General features: G+C 40.2%; 1 protein-coding gene across 1 annotated transcript in view; it reads left to right on the top strand.

Annotated features, from left to right (window-relative positions):
* The window catches only part of tmeff2a (transmembrane protein with EGF-like and two follistatin-like domains 2a), a 127,466-nt gene that overhangs the window by 46,460 nt on the left and 62,401 nt on the right, over positions 1 to 18,605 (top strand). The window contains exon 3 of the mRNA XM_085765030.1: positions 510 to 639. Coding sequence (XP_085621156.1) covers positions 510 to 639 — 130 coding nt within the window. The remainder of the gene's footprint in view (positions 1 to 509; positions 640 to 18,605) is intronic.

Genomic DNA, 18,605 nt, shown 5'->3' with positions numbered 1-18,605 from the left:
AGTTCAAAGGTTTTTTTTTCTTTTCTTCTTTAATTAATTAATTTTCAACACTATTTAAAGCAAAGCAAAGGAAAAAGGGAAAAATGAAGCTGACACAATCTGATTGACATACTGTTAATTGGTTGTAAGGTTAAAACAGCCTGTGTGTGTGTGTTTCAATATGTTGCATTTTCATTTAGATGTTCCATTTCCAATGTACACTATGCATAATTCATCAGTTGTTGAATATATTGTTAACAATATTTCTATTTACATTTGAAAAGGTTACTGTCGTGGGAGTGTAGAAATTGGATAGAAAAACTCTGTGACAGCGATCAGTCCTTCACACGTGTTTGCTTAAGAGGCATAAATGAAACATAGTTGACCCTGAACACGACCTCTCAAACAGCATATGACTTAACGTGTGGGAGTCGTGACAATGACACCCATTCAGCATTTCTGACCCGAATATGGCTTCTCTCATTTTTCTAACCCGTTATCTCCACATTTTCTCTTTCTCCTCTCTGCAGTGCAACAATGACTATGCCCCAGTGTGTGGCTCCAACAATCAGAACTACCAGAACGAGTGTTTCCTGCGCAGGGATGCCTGCAAGCAACAGTCTGAAGTACTTATTATGTCAGAAGGAGCCTGTCCTGCTGGTGGGTACATTTGCATTATAGCACCCACACAGATATATACACAAACTAACGCACATACACGCTCACAGAGCAGCAGCACACACTGAACACATATACAAACACGCTGTCTGTGGATAGAAAATACTCAGACCACAGGGATGCTAATAATAGAGGTAGCATGCACATTTGCTGCACAGATGTCGAGGGCGCAGAGGACACAATGCAAATGTAGAGCTGGGCTGGAGGAAATGTAAACCTCATCCAGTTTGTACATTGTATATGGCGCGATACGAGTTTCAGGCCCAAAGATTATAATCAACAATATGCAAATACTTGTAATGGCTTGGATCCAGTAATTAATTAGTGATGATGCATTACTTCAAAGGAATTAAAGGTATGATGAAAAAATTGCCAGGGGTGACGGGCTGATGTAATTTTCCAAAGTCTAATGTAACCAGCGCGACTACAATGACAGTGACAAGTGTTCTCATTGAGCAGATGAAGATTTCATCATAGCAAACACAAGCCACAGAAGTGAAGACGGCGTTTGGCCAAAAGGCCCATTGAGCAAGTGTTAAAACAAGTTAATTATGGTTTTTAATTTGAAATCCTGAGCAGTGCTAAGCAGAGAGTGGAAGAAGGTGTGACAGCTGTGACCTTTCCGTTATATAATGTTTAAATAATGTCAGGAGGAATGAAATGTAAATAATTCGGCTTGTGCCAAATTGTCACAGGTAGTTACTGTAACACTGTTGCCAGGAGGCATGCTCAACAAAGCAGAAAATTGAATGACTGAATCACACATCATCTGGATGGCCATTTCATTTTTTTTTTTTTTTGGGGGGGGGGTTGTGTAGCATACATGCAAGGATATATATATATATATATATATATACATATTTATTCCGTTAAGGGTAGGTACAGTTAAGGGTACTATAGGCATTTATTTTAGCAGTAGTGTATCACTCATTTATAGAATGCCATATGTGCTCATAACTTTCTATTCACAAAAAATGCACAAGATTTAAAGAGGAACTACAATATGCAAGATTTGTTTATCTTAATTAAACAGCTTCGGAGTAATTGTGATGAATAAATAACTTGTTAAAAGGAGAATGGAGGGTCTCTGACTTTCACGTAGTGTCTCTTGGCCGAAAACTAACCTTGGAAGATCAGTGCCTCCGACCCGGTGTCCAAGCTCTCGTCTCGACGGCACCAAGATACAAACGCACCCCCTTATCCATTATCTCTTGTTTAATATGATGGATTAGACCACACAAATATACACGTAAAACATATGTAACGTTATCCACCGCTCCATGGATTGCCTTCTCACTGTCTTTATTGAAAGCAAATGCACATGGCCAGGGAGGGAGGGGGGGTTAGCAAAACAGCGGAAAAAGCAACCAGACTCCCCTTTAATTACTCAGTGACACTTAGAAAAAGGCTTTTTTGTATCTTATAAAAGCCAATTGGCTTATTGAGTGGTTAAATTATCACACAAAAATGACATTTTTAGCAATGTTAGCTGTATAGACCTGAGAGATATGACCAAGATCCAGATTATTTCAAACATTTACTTTTGATTAAATTTGACCTGGTGGTAGTCAGGTAGTAATTATTGGTAAGACCTGATCAGGAGGTTAGGCTGTCTGCATGGCTGTTTCATTCAAGTTTTCAAGCTGGGGTTAGCGGTGTCTGTTTTAGGGGGTGGGGCTGCATGTCAGTGTAGCAAAACTAACCAACTAAAATGCATTAGCGTGTATGTAGCCTTAGGTTCAGTGTTTTGTTAAGTGGCTTGGATAACGGCCCAGAGTTCGTCAGCTGGTCAGTTGATGCAGTGTATAGGTCAGCTTTTAGTGACCCCTTGACTTTTTCCTCCAGCACGATCAAGAGGTGGTCCAATATAAAGTTTATAGTTATAACCCTTCCTCAATCAGATAATTTCATGACCAACATTCCTGTAACTTTCCCTGTGCTATTAGTCCAGTCATTTTATGAGAAAAGGTTAAACAAATTGCAACAGAAGCAAACTCATCTGATTTTGTATCCTCAGCATCTCCTGAGTGAGGGAAAAAAAGCCCCGAAGAATCCCATTAGGGGAAAGTTTCGAAAAACACCCAAACATATCCCATTTATACGCATATAAAACATTTTTTGTATATGGGTAAAATATGGTAACATTTTTAACCTTTAGATATCTCTATGAAAATTACTGAGTTGATTACTTACATTAAGACAAAAAAAAAATGTATTACAAGTTTTTTGAAATTATTTGTTAACATGGGCAATTTTTCAAGACAGCCACATCCTTAGTAGAGCAGGTATGACATGCTCCGTCTCTATCATAGACTGTAAAAGGTCTCTATTAATGCTCATGGGTAGCCTAAATTGGTTCTATTCCTTAAGTTTTTTAACTGTAATATGTTAACAAGATTGAACAAGACATTTTCACCTGCCATATACTGTACAGTATATACCCAATGTTTAGATCAGGTGTTGTATGTATGCAAATTAGCCATACGTAATTGGATTATGCACTGTTGGCTCATGTCATACCTGCTCTACTAAGGATGTGGCTATCTTGAAAAATTGCAGTCATCTTGAAATGTAAAGTGGTCAACTTGTCGGTTGACCGATGGAGTCAACTCATTCCAATTTTCATGCGGGTACCACCACAGCAACTTCATATATACATGTGCCGTCAAAACGGTGGAATTTATGCAAATTTACGCAAATGCATGCAAATTTGCTCATGTTAACAAATAATTTCAAAAAACTTGTAATATATTTTCTCTTTGTCTTAATGTAAGTAATCAACTCAGTAATTTTCATGGAGATATCTAAAGGTTAAAAATTTGACCCTATTCATGTGAAAGAAATGTTTTATATGCGTATAAATGGGATATGTTTGGGTGTTTTTTCTAAACTTTCCCCTAATGGGATTCTTCGGGGCTTTTTTTCCCTCACTCAGGACATGCTGAGGATTGCTTTTTGCTTCTGTTGCAATTTGTTTAACGTTGACCCCTTTTTTTGGCCTAAAATTACTGGACTATATGCATTTAGTGCTAATTAGTCTGAATTAAGTCATTAGGTATACATTATCTGCATGTTAGTTGTGCAAATTAGCATTTAACGAGTTAACTGTGAAAAGAAAAAAATGGAGGCAGCTGTATGTATTTCCACTACCTCGTTTGAGCCAATGAGCATAGTTTAAATGACAAAGCCATTTCCAGTGTAAACACCTTTCCCACCAGAAGAATGCCTATATGATTATACTGTACCATTGTGTATCTACAGTCTTGTATTATTTGAGGTGACAGACAAATGTGTGTTTTCTTATTAAGAACCATAGTGAAACCTCTTTGTGGCTCCGCATCACAAAGGATGTAATCAACAATTAGCTGGGGATGTATGAGCGTGTGTCACGGCCTGATAATGTACAACACATCCAAGTGTGCACCGCAACAATCAATAGGTGAAGCTCGACAGTGACCTGTGACACCAGAGGCGGAAAGAAAACGCTGGAGCTCAGTGACCGTGATGCATAAATCCTGCTGTATAGGGTTGCAGCTGAAGAGGCTATTGATTATTTTGATTGTGGCTTGTTTTGGTTAAATCCTGATATTGTGGTGTGATCTTGTAGCTTCACATCACTATTTGTGCAACAGTATGATTAGATTTCTTTATTATTGTTACAGTTTTTTTATGGCAGACAAGTTGCCATGATACATGATACATGATACATGATACATGTAAGCAAGATAATAACTTTGCTGTAATGAAACACAGAGGCAAAGCCCTCTCTGCTCCATGTCAAAGAGCAATTAGGTTCCAACTGGTTTTTTATCTTATTATATTTTTCAATAACAGGCATGACTTCTACTATACTATCCTTAGTATGGAGGGAATGCCCTTTTTTCACAACTTTTTTCTTTAAAAAAATATTGCTTCCTTTTCCGTAGCCTTTCCCTTCCCCACATTCTCTGTTGTACTCATCTTACCATTGGCTGTAAGGAGAATACAGCACTTAGTGTAATCATCTAGCATAATTGGGATTGCTGTTTGCTGATATAGTTTGGTGTTTAAGCTGCTGAGTGGGAGTCTTCACTCGGAAAAGGTCAGGCACTACATCGGCAGCGTAGTGGAGCCCAGTAGAGCTGCATGTGGCACACAGTACGTACAGAGGTAAAGATTCTTGGTCATAAAAGGTTTGTGAGTAGGTTTTATTAACCCACTCTAGGCATTGTAGGTAAGATCAGTATTTACATCTCAATGAAGGGACACAAGAGGCTTTAATTAACATTTTTTATACACGAGTCCACTTAAGTGATACTACATGTTTATATTAATATGCAGCAGTCTGTGTAATCTTGTAATCACATAGATAAACAGGCTGTGTTGTTCATTTTATTTTGTTTTATTTTACTTTATCAGAACATATAATTAAATCTGCCCAATGCAACATGTTTAAAGCCCCAGTATGTCACTTATTTGCCTTTTTATTAGTAAAAATCGAATATTGCTTTCATAAATACGTATTTCACTGAGGTCGAATCACATCCGCATACAAATGAAAGCTTTCTCGTACGTTAGAATGAGTTGTTACAAGTCGTTACAAATACATAAGTGGACGACACACCGAACCGAGGCGGCCATGTTGCATCGCCATTTTTTACGTTCAGTGGCAGCGTGACCGTAGGTAACCATAGAAACTCACCAGAGATGTCGGCTCGGGGAGAAAGTTTTCCAGGTAGCGCCTGTTAAAACTGTCACCACTGTGTAGTGTGAGGAAGGACGGAGGCACTGATGTTGCATTCAGGTGCAGTCAGGCAGACGGCCGTCTGCAAACCAACCGGATGTCGTTTTACTCGACGAGAGAAAGTCGGTAAAACGTGGGTTAGGTAAACAATACGACATCACCATGACAACATATTGTCAGGCCTGTATTGTTTTGCTTCGTGCTGGCGGACCACTTGTTTACATAGATGCTTGTTTATCCTGTTACATGCAGCGTCTGTTGTCTGTCTGACGTCTGCCCGATTTCACGTGAATGCAACATCAAGAATACGTTCCAATATGCAACCACACCGCTAGATGGGAGTAATTCCTACATATTATACCTTTAAAGAATATAAAAAATAAATAAATAAAATATTGACAAAAGAATCTACCCATTAGTGAATCACATGGTGGATAATGTGCTTAGTTGTGAATGAGTGGATCCACAGGCAAGGAGATGTTGGCTGTTCTTTAGGCATATGTGAATCACTGCTTAAAGCCAAGATAGCACTGCTGGCGCTGACTCAGTTCCCCCCACTGACAGGCAGCCTGCAGAAGTCCATTAAAAGGCTCTTGAATGGGTTCAGCTCAGCAGAGCGAACGTGTGGAGACGGAGGTGGAAATGTTACCGCAGTAACAGTAGTGGTGTCTCTGAGCGCCGGTCGTCAGGGCCAGGCACAGTCACATGAAATGTCCAGCTTCTCTAAATTGCTTGTTTGTGGGCCTGTGTGTGTGAGAGAGAGCTCCTTTTCAAGGCATGTGATAGTCTAAGCCAGTGTGTGTGATATGGATTTGTGTATCTTTTGAGAGAGGAAGAGATAAAGATCCCTTTCTTCCATGTTAACAAGCAGGACTTTTGAGAAGTTAATGCGGGATTCAGACAAGGACATGGTGTGTGGTGCAGTCCTCTGACAAACACGCTGTGACACTGGGTTCTGTATAGGCTCTGTTCACTGTGTCAAGTCACACTCAGATGTATGCTTTATGCTATAGCATGTTAGTGAATAACTTAAACTTTCCTCTGTTTGGAAAATCAGTTTTCATGGAGCCTGATTTAGTCCACATCTTACGCACTCTCTATTCTAATAATAGCACAGTGACGTTAATGTTGCATGCCACAAGTTACCATCCCTTGTGAATGTGTATAATTTCCATGTAATTCTCGTGTTAGGATACAGTGAATTAACAGAGATGTGTTGTCTGCGAAAGAGTTAATAAGAAGTTGAGCACATCTCCGGGTCTGACTGTATTTTCTAAAGAGAATAAAGTGGTGGAAACAGCCTCAGTAGGTCCATGCAACAGGGGAGTAAATTACTGCCAGACACGAGTAATGGAGTCATGGATATGACAGAGATAGCCTTTCTAGAGGAGGTGTCGCAGATGCATGTTGTTTGTTTGTTCGAAAGGTAAACTGTGAGCTCGGTGCGTGGGAGATGTTCTTATATAACCGAGTGATACACCTAAAGCTTTTCATGTGGAAAAGTATGGCAGGCACCTACTTCCCTCTCTGTTCTCTTCACCATTCAGCCATTTAGCTGATTCTCATAGTGAAGCTTCATGGAAACGACTGCAGTGTCGGAATATGTTAAAATATCTCAAATGCCAGTGGTAGGAGCAACTAATAGTAAGCCTTGGAACTATTTAACACGATATGTGCATTTACCACAACAAAGCATTTTCTCTCTGTTGTTCTCCCAATGTCTCGCTGTCCTGCTTTCCATTTCCATCCCTCAAAATCCCATTAGCAGCAACAGTACACAGTGTAATAGATATATGTCAGCTCGCCAGTGCCAGCACTTGTTTTCCGTTCTGGGATGACAGATATTATGAAAGGGACGTCTCTGGAGAGAAGCCTCGGTGAAAGAAAATCTAGATGTAGTGTTCGTAATGTAACTTTAACCATCCAAAACTCAGATTAGTGGGTCGGCGTCAAAAAAAAACAGGAAGCCCTGCGCTGTCGTTACTCAGACAGCAATCTCACCACCACATCCATTTTGTAGCTTCTCTGGAACTTATGATCTTCATCATTAAGCAGATGGGGTTCCCAGAGAGACACTGAAGACGTAAACCTGCATTGATTGGTTTTTGAGTCAGTTTTTGTTCAGTGGAATCGTAACAACATCTTATAGTGAACTGAGGACTAATTGCTGTCTGCTGTTGAATGCTCATGAGATATAATCAAAAGGTCTGAAGCACAATCTTTAACTTCTCAGGATACTGTCCTGTTAAGGGAATAGTTCACCAAAAAATGAAATTCAGTCATTATTGACACCCTCATACTGATGAATACTCCAGAGTAGTTTCTTATTCCTCAAAATGCATCTGGAGACCCGGGTGGGGGGTTCTAGTCCAACTAAATCTTTATATGGATTATTATATTATAGCGCCCGACACAAAAAGTCTATAAAAACCTTGTAATATTCCTCCATACTGCTCGTCCGCTGCTATCCAAGTGTCCTGAAGGGATAGTCCAGAGTTTACTCGAAACAACGTCATTTAGGACATTTTTACAGCCTAAAAAGTCACTAATGACTGAATTTCATTTTTTGGTGAACTATTCCTTTAAAAGACTGTTGTTGGGTGTAGTAATATACCCTCGACTATTGTAACCATGACAAACAATACTGTCTAAACTTAGAATAGACAGTAGACAGTACTTAGAATTCCTTATTTTTACCCAAACCATGATTTTTCCTAAAACTAACCACACCATCACTGCATCACTGTCCCCATGGTGACAAAGGTCCATCAGGCCTGCCACCCTACAGTAGGAGTAATACAAGAGTGGAACTAATGGCCTGTTTAGGTTAGAAAACCAGTTTTCTGTTTTGCTATCAATCAAAATGCAACTACAACAGGAATTACTTTGTATTTTCGTAAATAATATAGTTTCACATTAAAAAATGCCATGGTTGATCATGGTGGACCTATGTATCAGCAGGTCACCATTTTGAACAACAATTACTGTCACTAACCTGGAAACCAAATTTCTGAAGCAGGAGTCTCTTTTTAAACCAGATTTTAAATCTGTCCAAACCTCTGAGCTACAGTGTCTTGTTGCGTTAGCAGCTCTTCCCATGTGTTTACAGGTCACGGCAGACCTGCAGGATGCTGACAGTGTCATGTGATCTCATTAACCCTGTTGGCTCCTGAGGCCAAGAGGCCAGACTTTAGACTCTGCTGTCATTCCAAATGCGAACAGGAGGGCCGCGTCGTTGCCAGTTTCATGCTAAGTGACGGCACTGAGGCATAGATAAACATGATTTGATATCACGGCCTGCGAGGAAAAGCGTCTTGTAATGGCTGCTGTAGAAATGTGTGCATATCATCACTATATAATATCACAGAGAGTTAGGTTTGTGATATAAAGTGGGTTATTTCAGCCTGTATTGAATTCTTCGGTTCAACATCTGAGAGACAACAAAGCAAATTTACACTTCTTTAATTCCAGCTCATTCCAGTCTTTATAACCATCATGTCCCCGACAGATAAGGAAGTTCTGATTTAGGGGTCGATAAGAGGAAGAGCTATCAGCGGTACAAAGCCAGTGAAAGTTGATTAGCACAAGATGGTACCACTTTCCTATCACATCAAATGCAAGCCCAGCGCAGTGAGGAGCAGTTAAGCATCAGCTTAGCAAAGCGAAACAAACCAAGCGGTCTATTTTCCCCACAGGAGAGAGTTAAGCTGCAGGCAAGTGCTCACATAGCATTTTCCAAATCAGTTCACAAAGTGAACAGTATAACTTCCAGGAAGTCGTTAAACGGGAAAGGTGGCGGAGGGTTTAATTGACACGATGTTAAAATGTTGATGACATGTTTAAACACTGTTTTTTGCGAGTGCAGTGCCTGAGCACTGACAGATGACATGAGCCATATGTTTGGCTGATGACTTAACAAGCACAATGTGGGTTATCAGTAGGCCAGGAGCTGAATGAGAGTCAGCGTTACGTTGTCAGAGTGGAGCTATGCAGAAATCCATCCTGGTGACAATGATGCAGTAGCTACAGTATGTGTGTAAATGGTTTAACACAGCACAACAAGATCTCATATACAGCACAGGACAAGTCATCAATACAGCACTGTAACTGACTCAACTAATGTGGATGTGGATGGGTTTACAAATATTGTTTTAAAGGGATATTTCAACATTTTGGCAAATTTGCCATTGCCATAATCCCTATAGTCCTTAGGGGTAGGTTGTTACATTTAATTTTCGGCGCAAGATGTTTTGAGAACGGCCGGGCAGAGTTGCGAGCTGCTCGGCTAACACCACGGAGGCTCAAGGTATTTCCGGGCTTTCCCTCAAAACTCATCAAATACACAATCCAACAATTCCAAAACGCCCTGGTGGACAAGTTGTGACACATTCACCACAATATGAGATAATCATGGAACGTTACGATACAGAGTTGTTTTCAAGGCAAATGCATGGGTAAATGCAAAGCCGCCGATGCGCGGTGCCGTCGGGGGCAGTCGTTTTTCGGCAAGGAGTCTCTTTTCAGCACAACACCGCCTTTGCATTTGCTTCGAAAACGACTCTGTCTCGCAGCGTTCCATGATTATCTCATAGCGTCGTGAATGTGCAGGCCCCAACTTGTCCACCAGAGTGTTTTGGAGTTTTTGGATTGTGTATTTGATGAGTTTTGAGGGAAAACCCAGAAATAGCCCTGCGGCATTAGCTGAGCAGCTCGCATCTCTGCTCGGCCGTTCTCAAAATAGCTTGCACCAACAATTAAAGGTAACAAACCTACCCCTAAGACTATGGCAATTATTATCGAATTTACCAAAATGTTGAAACATCCCTTTAAATCTGTGTTTTCTACTACATTCACACAATGTTGTGGGAAAGTGAGGACGGCTTAAGTTTTTCCACATGGACGATGTATGTGTTAGTGTGTTTGTTTTCTCTGAGCTCTTCTTGGCCTGGATTGAAGAAGGTGATGTCACAGTCACACACTTCCTCACAGTGATTGGGATCTGGCAATAGTTGAGTCAAAACCTGACGTGAGCTGTGTGGTGGTTTTCTTGCTGCCGGGCAGCTGTAAATCAAATATGGTTGCACCACATCCCCACAGTCCTTATGAAGCAGATTAGCTTTGGGTTTTTGGGTGTTAACATCTTCGTAAATAACGGCATGAGTGGATTTGAAAAAAAAAAGAAAAAAAAAAGATTTGAAAGAAAGCTTTTCATTTTGGGGTAAGGTTATTATAATGTGTTTTTTCTTCATATTTTTCTTTATATATACATATCGAAAACAACTGTGTCTCGCAGCATTCCATGATTATCTCATAGCGTGGTGAATGATAAATAGTGTTAGTGGAGTTTGTTATCAGAGACAATGTTTCCATCCCAGATGACGGAGGATGATGGTGCAGCTTTACCCTCCATGTCTTTAAAGGGATAGTAGCATTTTTTTAAAGTGGGGTTGTATGATCTACAAATAGCCCCTAAGTACTTTAATTGCAGTAGAAGACTCTCTGCACTCCTCCCGTTAGCAACGCCAGCCCATAGCCCTGCCCAGAGATTTACAACATACATTGTTGTGAATGGACCCAAAGAAACAGCCTATTTTCGCGGCCTAAAAGAGGTTTTACGTGAAAAAAAATACACAGTTCCATTGTTCGCTATAATATAATTTTTTCCAGCCCATCAAAATGCAGGAAAAACGCAGTTTTTATTTGGACCTAACCAACTCACGTATCCCTCCGGCCCAGGGTTAGCGCCCGCCGATCAGCAGTTGGTTAGGTCCAAATAAAAACGTTTTTCCTGCACTTTGAGGGGCTGGAAAAAATTATATTATAGCGAACAATGGAACTGTGTATTTTTTTTTCAGCTAAAACCTCTTTTAGGCCACGAAAATAGGCCGTTTCTTTGGGTCCATTCACAACAATGTATGTTGTAAATCTCTGGGCAGGGCTATGGGCTGGCGTTGCTAACGGGAGGAGTGCAGAGAGTCTTCTACTGCAATTAAAGTACTTAGGGGCTATTTGTAGATCATACAACCCCACTTTAAAAAAATGCTACTATCCCTTTAACTATCTTCCAGAACTTTCGTGGATTAGTGCCACAGAGTTTAAACTCATATGAAAGTAGTCATGTTAGTTTAGTAATAGATAGCTAATACTGTATTAGCATTAACAGCTGTTTACCTGCCTATGTTGAGGAAATGTGGTCGGTTTAGTCTCTATCACATCTTTGTTTCTACTAAACTTAGCGTGCTGTTAGTCACGGCCCATCTCATCACTTTCTTGTACGTTGCCCTGTTGCCCACGAGACATAATATAACTTATATTATTGTGAATGCAATAGTGGCTGGAATGACAGTCACCACCATGTTCACCGGCTGAGAAAACGTATAGCGTTTTATGAATAAGGAAAGATTGGTTATGATGAATGAAAATGCAAATGTGATGTTTTGTGTATGAAAGTACATTTTAACCTCAAACCCCTCACCCTCGCTTTCTCCCTCACCACATAAAGGCTGCACTCCCTCCATTGCTATTCGGTGTAATTTGAATCATCCAATATGGATGTCATTTCTAGGCATTTTGGGCTTGTTGAGACTTTGAACCTAGAAACTCTCATTGCAATCAGGGATGGAACCTCAATACAGAAATCCAGGCAAACCATAGAAAATATTACGTTTCATATGATGGCCATTAGAGTCAGCACCTCTGGGCCATCTGTTCTTGCTCTTTTCACAAATGCATTAGCTTTGTAAGATAGTCAAAGTTCTTGTATAATCCCAGCATCCACCAACCTCTGTGGTCAGTAGATTAAAAGCCCCTGTTTCCCGCTGATTTGATGTGATGTTCCTTTCATGTGACGCTTTGATGGGACATCAGTTCAAAGGTATATAAAAAACATGCTCTGTATCTCTCAGACAGCTCCCGGAGCATACAGCTACCGATATTAAAGACAGTTATTGGGGAGGGGGTCAGATTCAGAATTGAACATGAGATTTTATTTTATTTATTATTTTATTTTATGTCACAGCTCAAGATCACAAACTGTACAAAAAAAAAACACACACACACACACACAATCTGTCTCTCAGAGCAGTTGGAAATATTGAAAACTGCTTGTGATGGTGTGTTTGTGTCAGTGTATTTTTTTTAGCTTTGAACATGTGCATTTACATGTGCGTGAATTTCAAGTTCCTGTTCCAAGAGTGAAGGCGACCTTGTCTGTGTTGCAGAAAAACCCATTACAAGTGTTAACAATAATATACATTAGAATATGAGTATCGTTTTTACAAGGACCCACAAGTGCTTTTATAGACCATACTGGCTGCCATGAGCAGCGTGTCCATGTGGCCATATCCCCAATTTAAGCCTTCTAAGGCTTATTCACAGCAGAAGGTTGGGAAAGTGTGTTCATGTACAAGCAGACAGTGATAAATGTGTAAACAGTGTGTGAGTTGTGTAGTACAGCCTCTGTTCCAAGCAGCATTTTTAGGTTTCTTTGTATTTTGATTGTAGAGCAGTTCTAGGGTCTGAATTCATTCTGTGAAAGAATCAAACCCTCAGTCCACAGAGAAACACACACAGCCTGTATTCAGAAACTAAGCCTTAAAGGGATAGTTCACCCAAAATTCAAATTGCACTCATTATCTACTCACCCTCATGTCGACTAAGGGCTGGGAGAAGTTTCAGAGTTATCCGTGGCTTCTCAGGGGGGGGACAGGGGGTCTCGGCGTAGCATTTCATGTCCATATAACGGTTGCAAATGGATACCAACTGTCTTTGTAACAAAAAGACACCAAAAAACATCCAAATACCTCCATGCTGCTCGTATGTAATGTCCGTCTTGTATTGAAGCCCCGAAATGTGAAATTGTCCTGAAAAAAATTAAATAAGTCTATATTTCATGCTTGTTTGTAGCGGAAGCTCCTCTTCTTGTGATGTCACAAAGAAGCAGTTACTGCCCTTAGCCATGCCCCAAGCCCCGCCCACCTGGACCCACTGTCCAGCCTTGCAGGATTTGGTTTCTTGAGGTGTTTTACCTGAAATCTGCTTCACTTTTATTCAATCAGCCAATCGACAGAGAGGCTCAGAGCCTCCTGTCTTCTGATTGGCTGACACTGATGTTGTTATTATTAGAACCCCAGAGAGAAACTGACAGAGGAGATGTAAAACTACACTGAGATGGTTTTTAGCTTTTCAAACCAAATATATCGTCTTATGGATTAACACTTCAAATAAAACACTGATAAAGTGTAAAACATGGAACCTTTTAAGGTTGATAACAGTTCTCCTTGAAGTTCTCTCTCTGTATCTGCTTCTTTTCTCTTCTAATAAATGTTCAGAACTAAAGAACAAAAACACTGTATTAATCTGATCTCTTTTGGCAGTCCTTCTGCTCCCTCACTCACTCCTCAGTGCCTCCTTCAAATGAAATTGTGCGGTAGGTAAAGCAGGTTAAAAGAAGGCTTGTGCCCATCCCCCCGGCCATTTTGTTCTATTTTTTTAGTGCCAGTCTTACTTTCCTCAACCGTCTGGTCTTGTACAGATACTAAAGGTTTTTATTGATCTCCCATGAACCCCTTCTGACTCCAGCCTGATCCTTCAAGCTAAGCCTTTTCATGAAACACTGCACATTCAGTGTCCCACTTGGTCCAAGGTCACTTGGAAATTCTGCAGGTTTAAGGGGTGAAAGACAGAGGAGAGCAGTTTCTGTAGACAATGTGCATGCACATTTTGGACAGAATTTTTTTTAATGCAATGATGAAGTCAGAAGTCAGCAAACATTTAAAAGGAAAGGAATTCTTTATTTCTAAAATTTCATACATATTCTTAAGATCAGACCACAGTCTCTGGTGAATTTTTTGCCTCATCTTTATGTAACGTAGCCTCTGTTAGGACACTGCCAGGTTCAGACTGAGCTGTTCAAAATACAGCACATGACTGACAGCTGAGGAGTTGGCTGTGTTTGTTTTGTCGCCTGCCATGGACACAGTGTATGGTCTGTCACATTTTAAAAATTCATTCCACTGAATAAAAGCCCTCCTTCAAAATAAGAGTAGTCAAGTAGTCTCCATACATTTCCACACAAAGTAAAGTACACATGGGACGTGGTGTGGCGCAGTGGGTAGAGCAGGCGCCCCATATGTGGAGGCTACAGTCCTCGCTGCGATCGAATCCTGTATTGGGCGGCCCTTTACGGCACGTCATTCCCCCTCTCTCCGCCTCCCCATTTCCTGTCTCTCTCAACTATACTATCAAATAAAGGCAAAAATGCCCCAGAAATATACTTAAAGGGATAGTTCAACATTTTGGCATAATCACTATAGTGTTAGGAGTAGGTTCATTACCTTCAATTGTCGGTGTAAGATGTTTTTAGAACGGCGGCGCAGAGCTGCAAGCTGCTCAGAGAGCTACGCTACGGAGGCTAATGGGATTTCTTGGTTTCCCTCATCAATCTCATCAAATACACAATCCAACAACTCCAAAACACTCTGGTGGACAAGTTGTGACCTGCACATTCACCACAGTATGAGATAATAACGGAACATTACAAGAGAGTTGTTTTAGAGGTAAATACAGAGACTGCTTGCTGAAAAACTGCCCCCGACGGGAACGTGCATCAACGGTTTTGCATGAATTTACCTCGACAACAACTCTGTCTCGTAACGTTCTGTTATTATCTCATAGCGTGGTGAATGTGCAGGTCACAACTTGTCCACCAGAGTGTTTTAGAGTTGTTGGATTGTGTATTTGATGAGTTTGATGAGAGAAACCAAGAAATCCCATTAGCCCCCGTAGCTTGGCTCCGCTCTGCTGTTCTAAAAATGGTACTCAAGTACATGTATGTTGTAACTGTCCACCACTGATATTTTCTGTGTACTAAAACTCAACTTTACACCTGAACTGATGATGTGACTCCTTTAGCAACAGTGTAGTTTGGTTGTGTCGTATCAATAATTCTGACTTGAGACCTTGAGTGTAGAGGTGGCCATGCAGGACACTAAAACAAACTGTGTTTACTGTGGGAGTTGAATTCCCTTCTCTTCCATTCATTTTGCTGCAGCTAACAAAAAGCGGCTTCCGCTTTATTTCACTAAGAAATGGGATGGTGTGCTTGTTTGATCTCAAAAATTGATTTTTGCCTTGGTCATCTCATGCAGAGTTCAGTCTGTGAGAACAGAACTGTGGAAGTTGTGAGAGAAATGTGACACATGTCGACCCTCGCCTCCTGTTCAGGAAGAACTGATAGTTTGCTATGATGCTTTAATATTACAAGAGCCTTAGTAGGTTTATTGTATGTTTGATTTACTTTGGAGTATTTGTTACCTTAGCAACGAGTGCTCTTGTGCTGCAACAGAGTCTTATTTTGTTTGTGTAGTCATCATTTTTTATGACCTCCTCTGTTGTTTCTTAAAACCTTTTTTATTGATTTTTAATTGTGTGGAACACAGTTTAATTGAGATATGGCTCAATAATACAGAGCTGTTTATTTTCAAAGCACTGATGTGACCACAAGGCCTGGGGCCTTTCTGGGTAGAGTTAGCATGTTCTCCTTCTGCCTGTGTGGCCTCTCTCTGGGTTCTTCAGCTTCCACCCACAGTCCAAACACTCGCACATCAGGTTGATTATTGACTCTAAATTGTCCATAAGTGTAGATGTGAGTGTGTTGTTTGTCTCTATACTATGTCGGCCATGTGACAGACTGGCGACCTGTCCAGGCGGTACCCAGCCCTTACTCTCTGTTTTGATTTTTGTGCACTCATGAGTATTAGTATTTTTACCAGTAAAACATGTACGCAAAGTTGTGTTAAAGCTTCTCACCAGACAGACATTATATTGTTGTCTGACATTGAGTTGAGACAGCAGCACCATGGCAACTCGCAAGACAACACTGTCTTCCTGAAATTAACTTCATTTACAACTACAGCAGCACCTTGTATGTGACATACAGTACGTCTTTAGCAAGATGCAGACACATTAATATTGAACATATAAACATTAGCATGTGCACTTGAAGTGAGTACACACTATCACTAAGGTTACCACTCGTTGATGGTATTCAAACTGTCATAGCACGTTAATGTTAAAGGGATAGTTAATATATATTCTAAAAAGTCATTCATACTGAATGCAATTATACTGTAATATAAACAAAGTTGTTTTAGAGGTAAATTCATTCAAAACAGCTGATGCATGTTGCCGCATGCAGTCTCTGCATTTCCCTCTAAAACAACTCTGTCTCGTAACGTTCCGTTATTATCTCATAGCGTGGTGAATGTGCAGGTCACAACTTGTCCACCAGAGCGTTTTGGAGTTGTTGGATTGTGTGTTTGATGAGTTTGATGAGGGAAACCAAGAAATCCCATAAGCCTTCATAGCGTAACTCTGAGCAGCTCACCGCTCGGCTCGGCCGTTCTAAAAATAGCTTGCACTGAAAATTAAAGGTAACAAACTTACTACTATGTTGTTTTTGCTGAAAAACTGCCCCCGACGAGAACACGCATAAGCAGTTTTGCATGAATTTATCTCAAAAATAACTCTGGTCACAACTGGTCCACGAGAGCGTTTTGGAGTTGGATTGTATATTTGATGAGTTTGATGAGAGAAACCAAGAAATCCCATTAGCCTCCATAGCTCGGCTCAGCTATGCCGTTCTAAAAATAGTTTACACCGACAATTAAAGGTAACAAAGCTATTTCTAAAACTATAGGGATTATGGCAATGGGCCAATTTGGCAAAATGTTGAACTATCCCTTTAAGGAAAGATCCTGTTATGAGGAAGTTCACAGTGACTTGACGTGTTCATTCACATTTAACAAAAAGCACCATCTTTCCCTGACCTTGCTCCAAAGTGCTCACGCTGCCTAAGCAACACCCAGACGGGACGGTGGATCTGGTCTGGCTTGACTGGCTTTCAGATCAAAACAGATGAGTCTCTCATCTGTTTGTTCACACAGGAGCCAATCAGTAATCACCATCGGTTCTCCTCCTCCAGTTAGCTGCACTGTAATGCGCCTTTCAACACCTGATACTAGTGCACTTTCCCAGCACCATCTGCACCAGGACTCCATCTAGAGTCAGATTAATGGGAGTCAGGGGGGCTGTGATGCAGATTCCTAGCTTGTGGAAACTAGATTTTGACAAATTATAGATTATGCGACTATAAAGCCACAATGTGTAGAATCTGGGGCTGGCGGCTGTCTGCTGACATATTTTGTGCTGTTGGACTTTTTTTTTCTTCTCTGCCACCAAACCACATTGCATATTTGCTGTCTCAGTCTGATGATGCTGAAAGATAATATCAGTGGTGTGGTAGAGCTCTATTTTATTATAGGGTCAGATGTCAGCCACCATTAAATTGAAGATTTTCATGTGGGTCAGGTTGTCTACATGTTGTGTGTTTTTATGAGATGATAAAGTTGTGATGACTTGTCGTTACAGTGGCTCACCATGACTTTTCTGCTCATTACTATTCAATTTAATGTTATTATATTATTATTATATTATTATAATGATTCATTTTCAATGATCATGTTGTATAAAATAATAACTATATAAGCACCACATTATATCACACTGTAATGGTTGCTATAGTGTCACTGAACTGTTACTTTATCACTCTTTATATTGCAGCTAACGTTTTTGTTGCAGATATATGGTATTTCTATTACACTATATATATAATATAAGGTATTATTACAGTATATATTTTATTATCACTGTATTGTTTTATTTTTACGTTCTTCTGACCATTATATTTAGGATTCAAGATCATTTTCATCATTATAGTTTCTTCTTCACTTTCCCCACCTAAACCATAATCATAATACACATACTCTGTACATCTATAACTTCATGACACACTTAAAAACAAGGAAACTTAATTTAACCTACAACTGATTGATATGACGCAAGTTAGCCACAGCTGTGATAATAAGGGACTGAATAATTCACTTGACATGTGGAAAATGCTGTATCTGTCAAACAAAAACAAGGAAGGAAAAAAAAATGAAAATTTGAATTTTAAATTAATTGAATTAAACTTTCATCTGGAGTCAGTTCCATCCCGCTGATCGTATTCAGGCTTTGACCGGTTGCTTTGAGAGTTTCTTTCCCCCCGACCGTCTGCTGCACTGACCTCAAAGAACCATCACACTGTCGACACGTCTCCGTCCCAGAAGTAAAGTATTTTATTGAACCAAGGCTTATGTCATGAAAGTATCAGTATCAGGACAGC

The sequence above is a fragment of the Trachurus japonicus genome, chromosome 21 (assembly GCF_045865225.1).
Source record: "Trachurus japonicus isolate A0001 chromosome 21, Traja_1.0".
Classification (NCBI taxonomy): Eukaryota; Metazoa; Chordata; class Actinopteri; order Carangiformes; family Carangidae; genus Trachurus; species Trachurus japonicus.
This window is presented reverse-complemented; position numbering and strand designations above follow the sequence as displayed.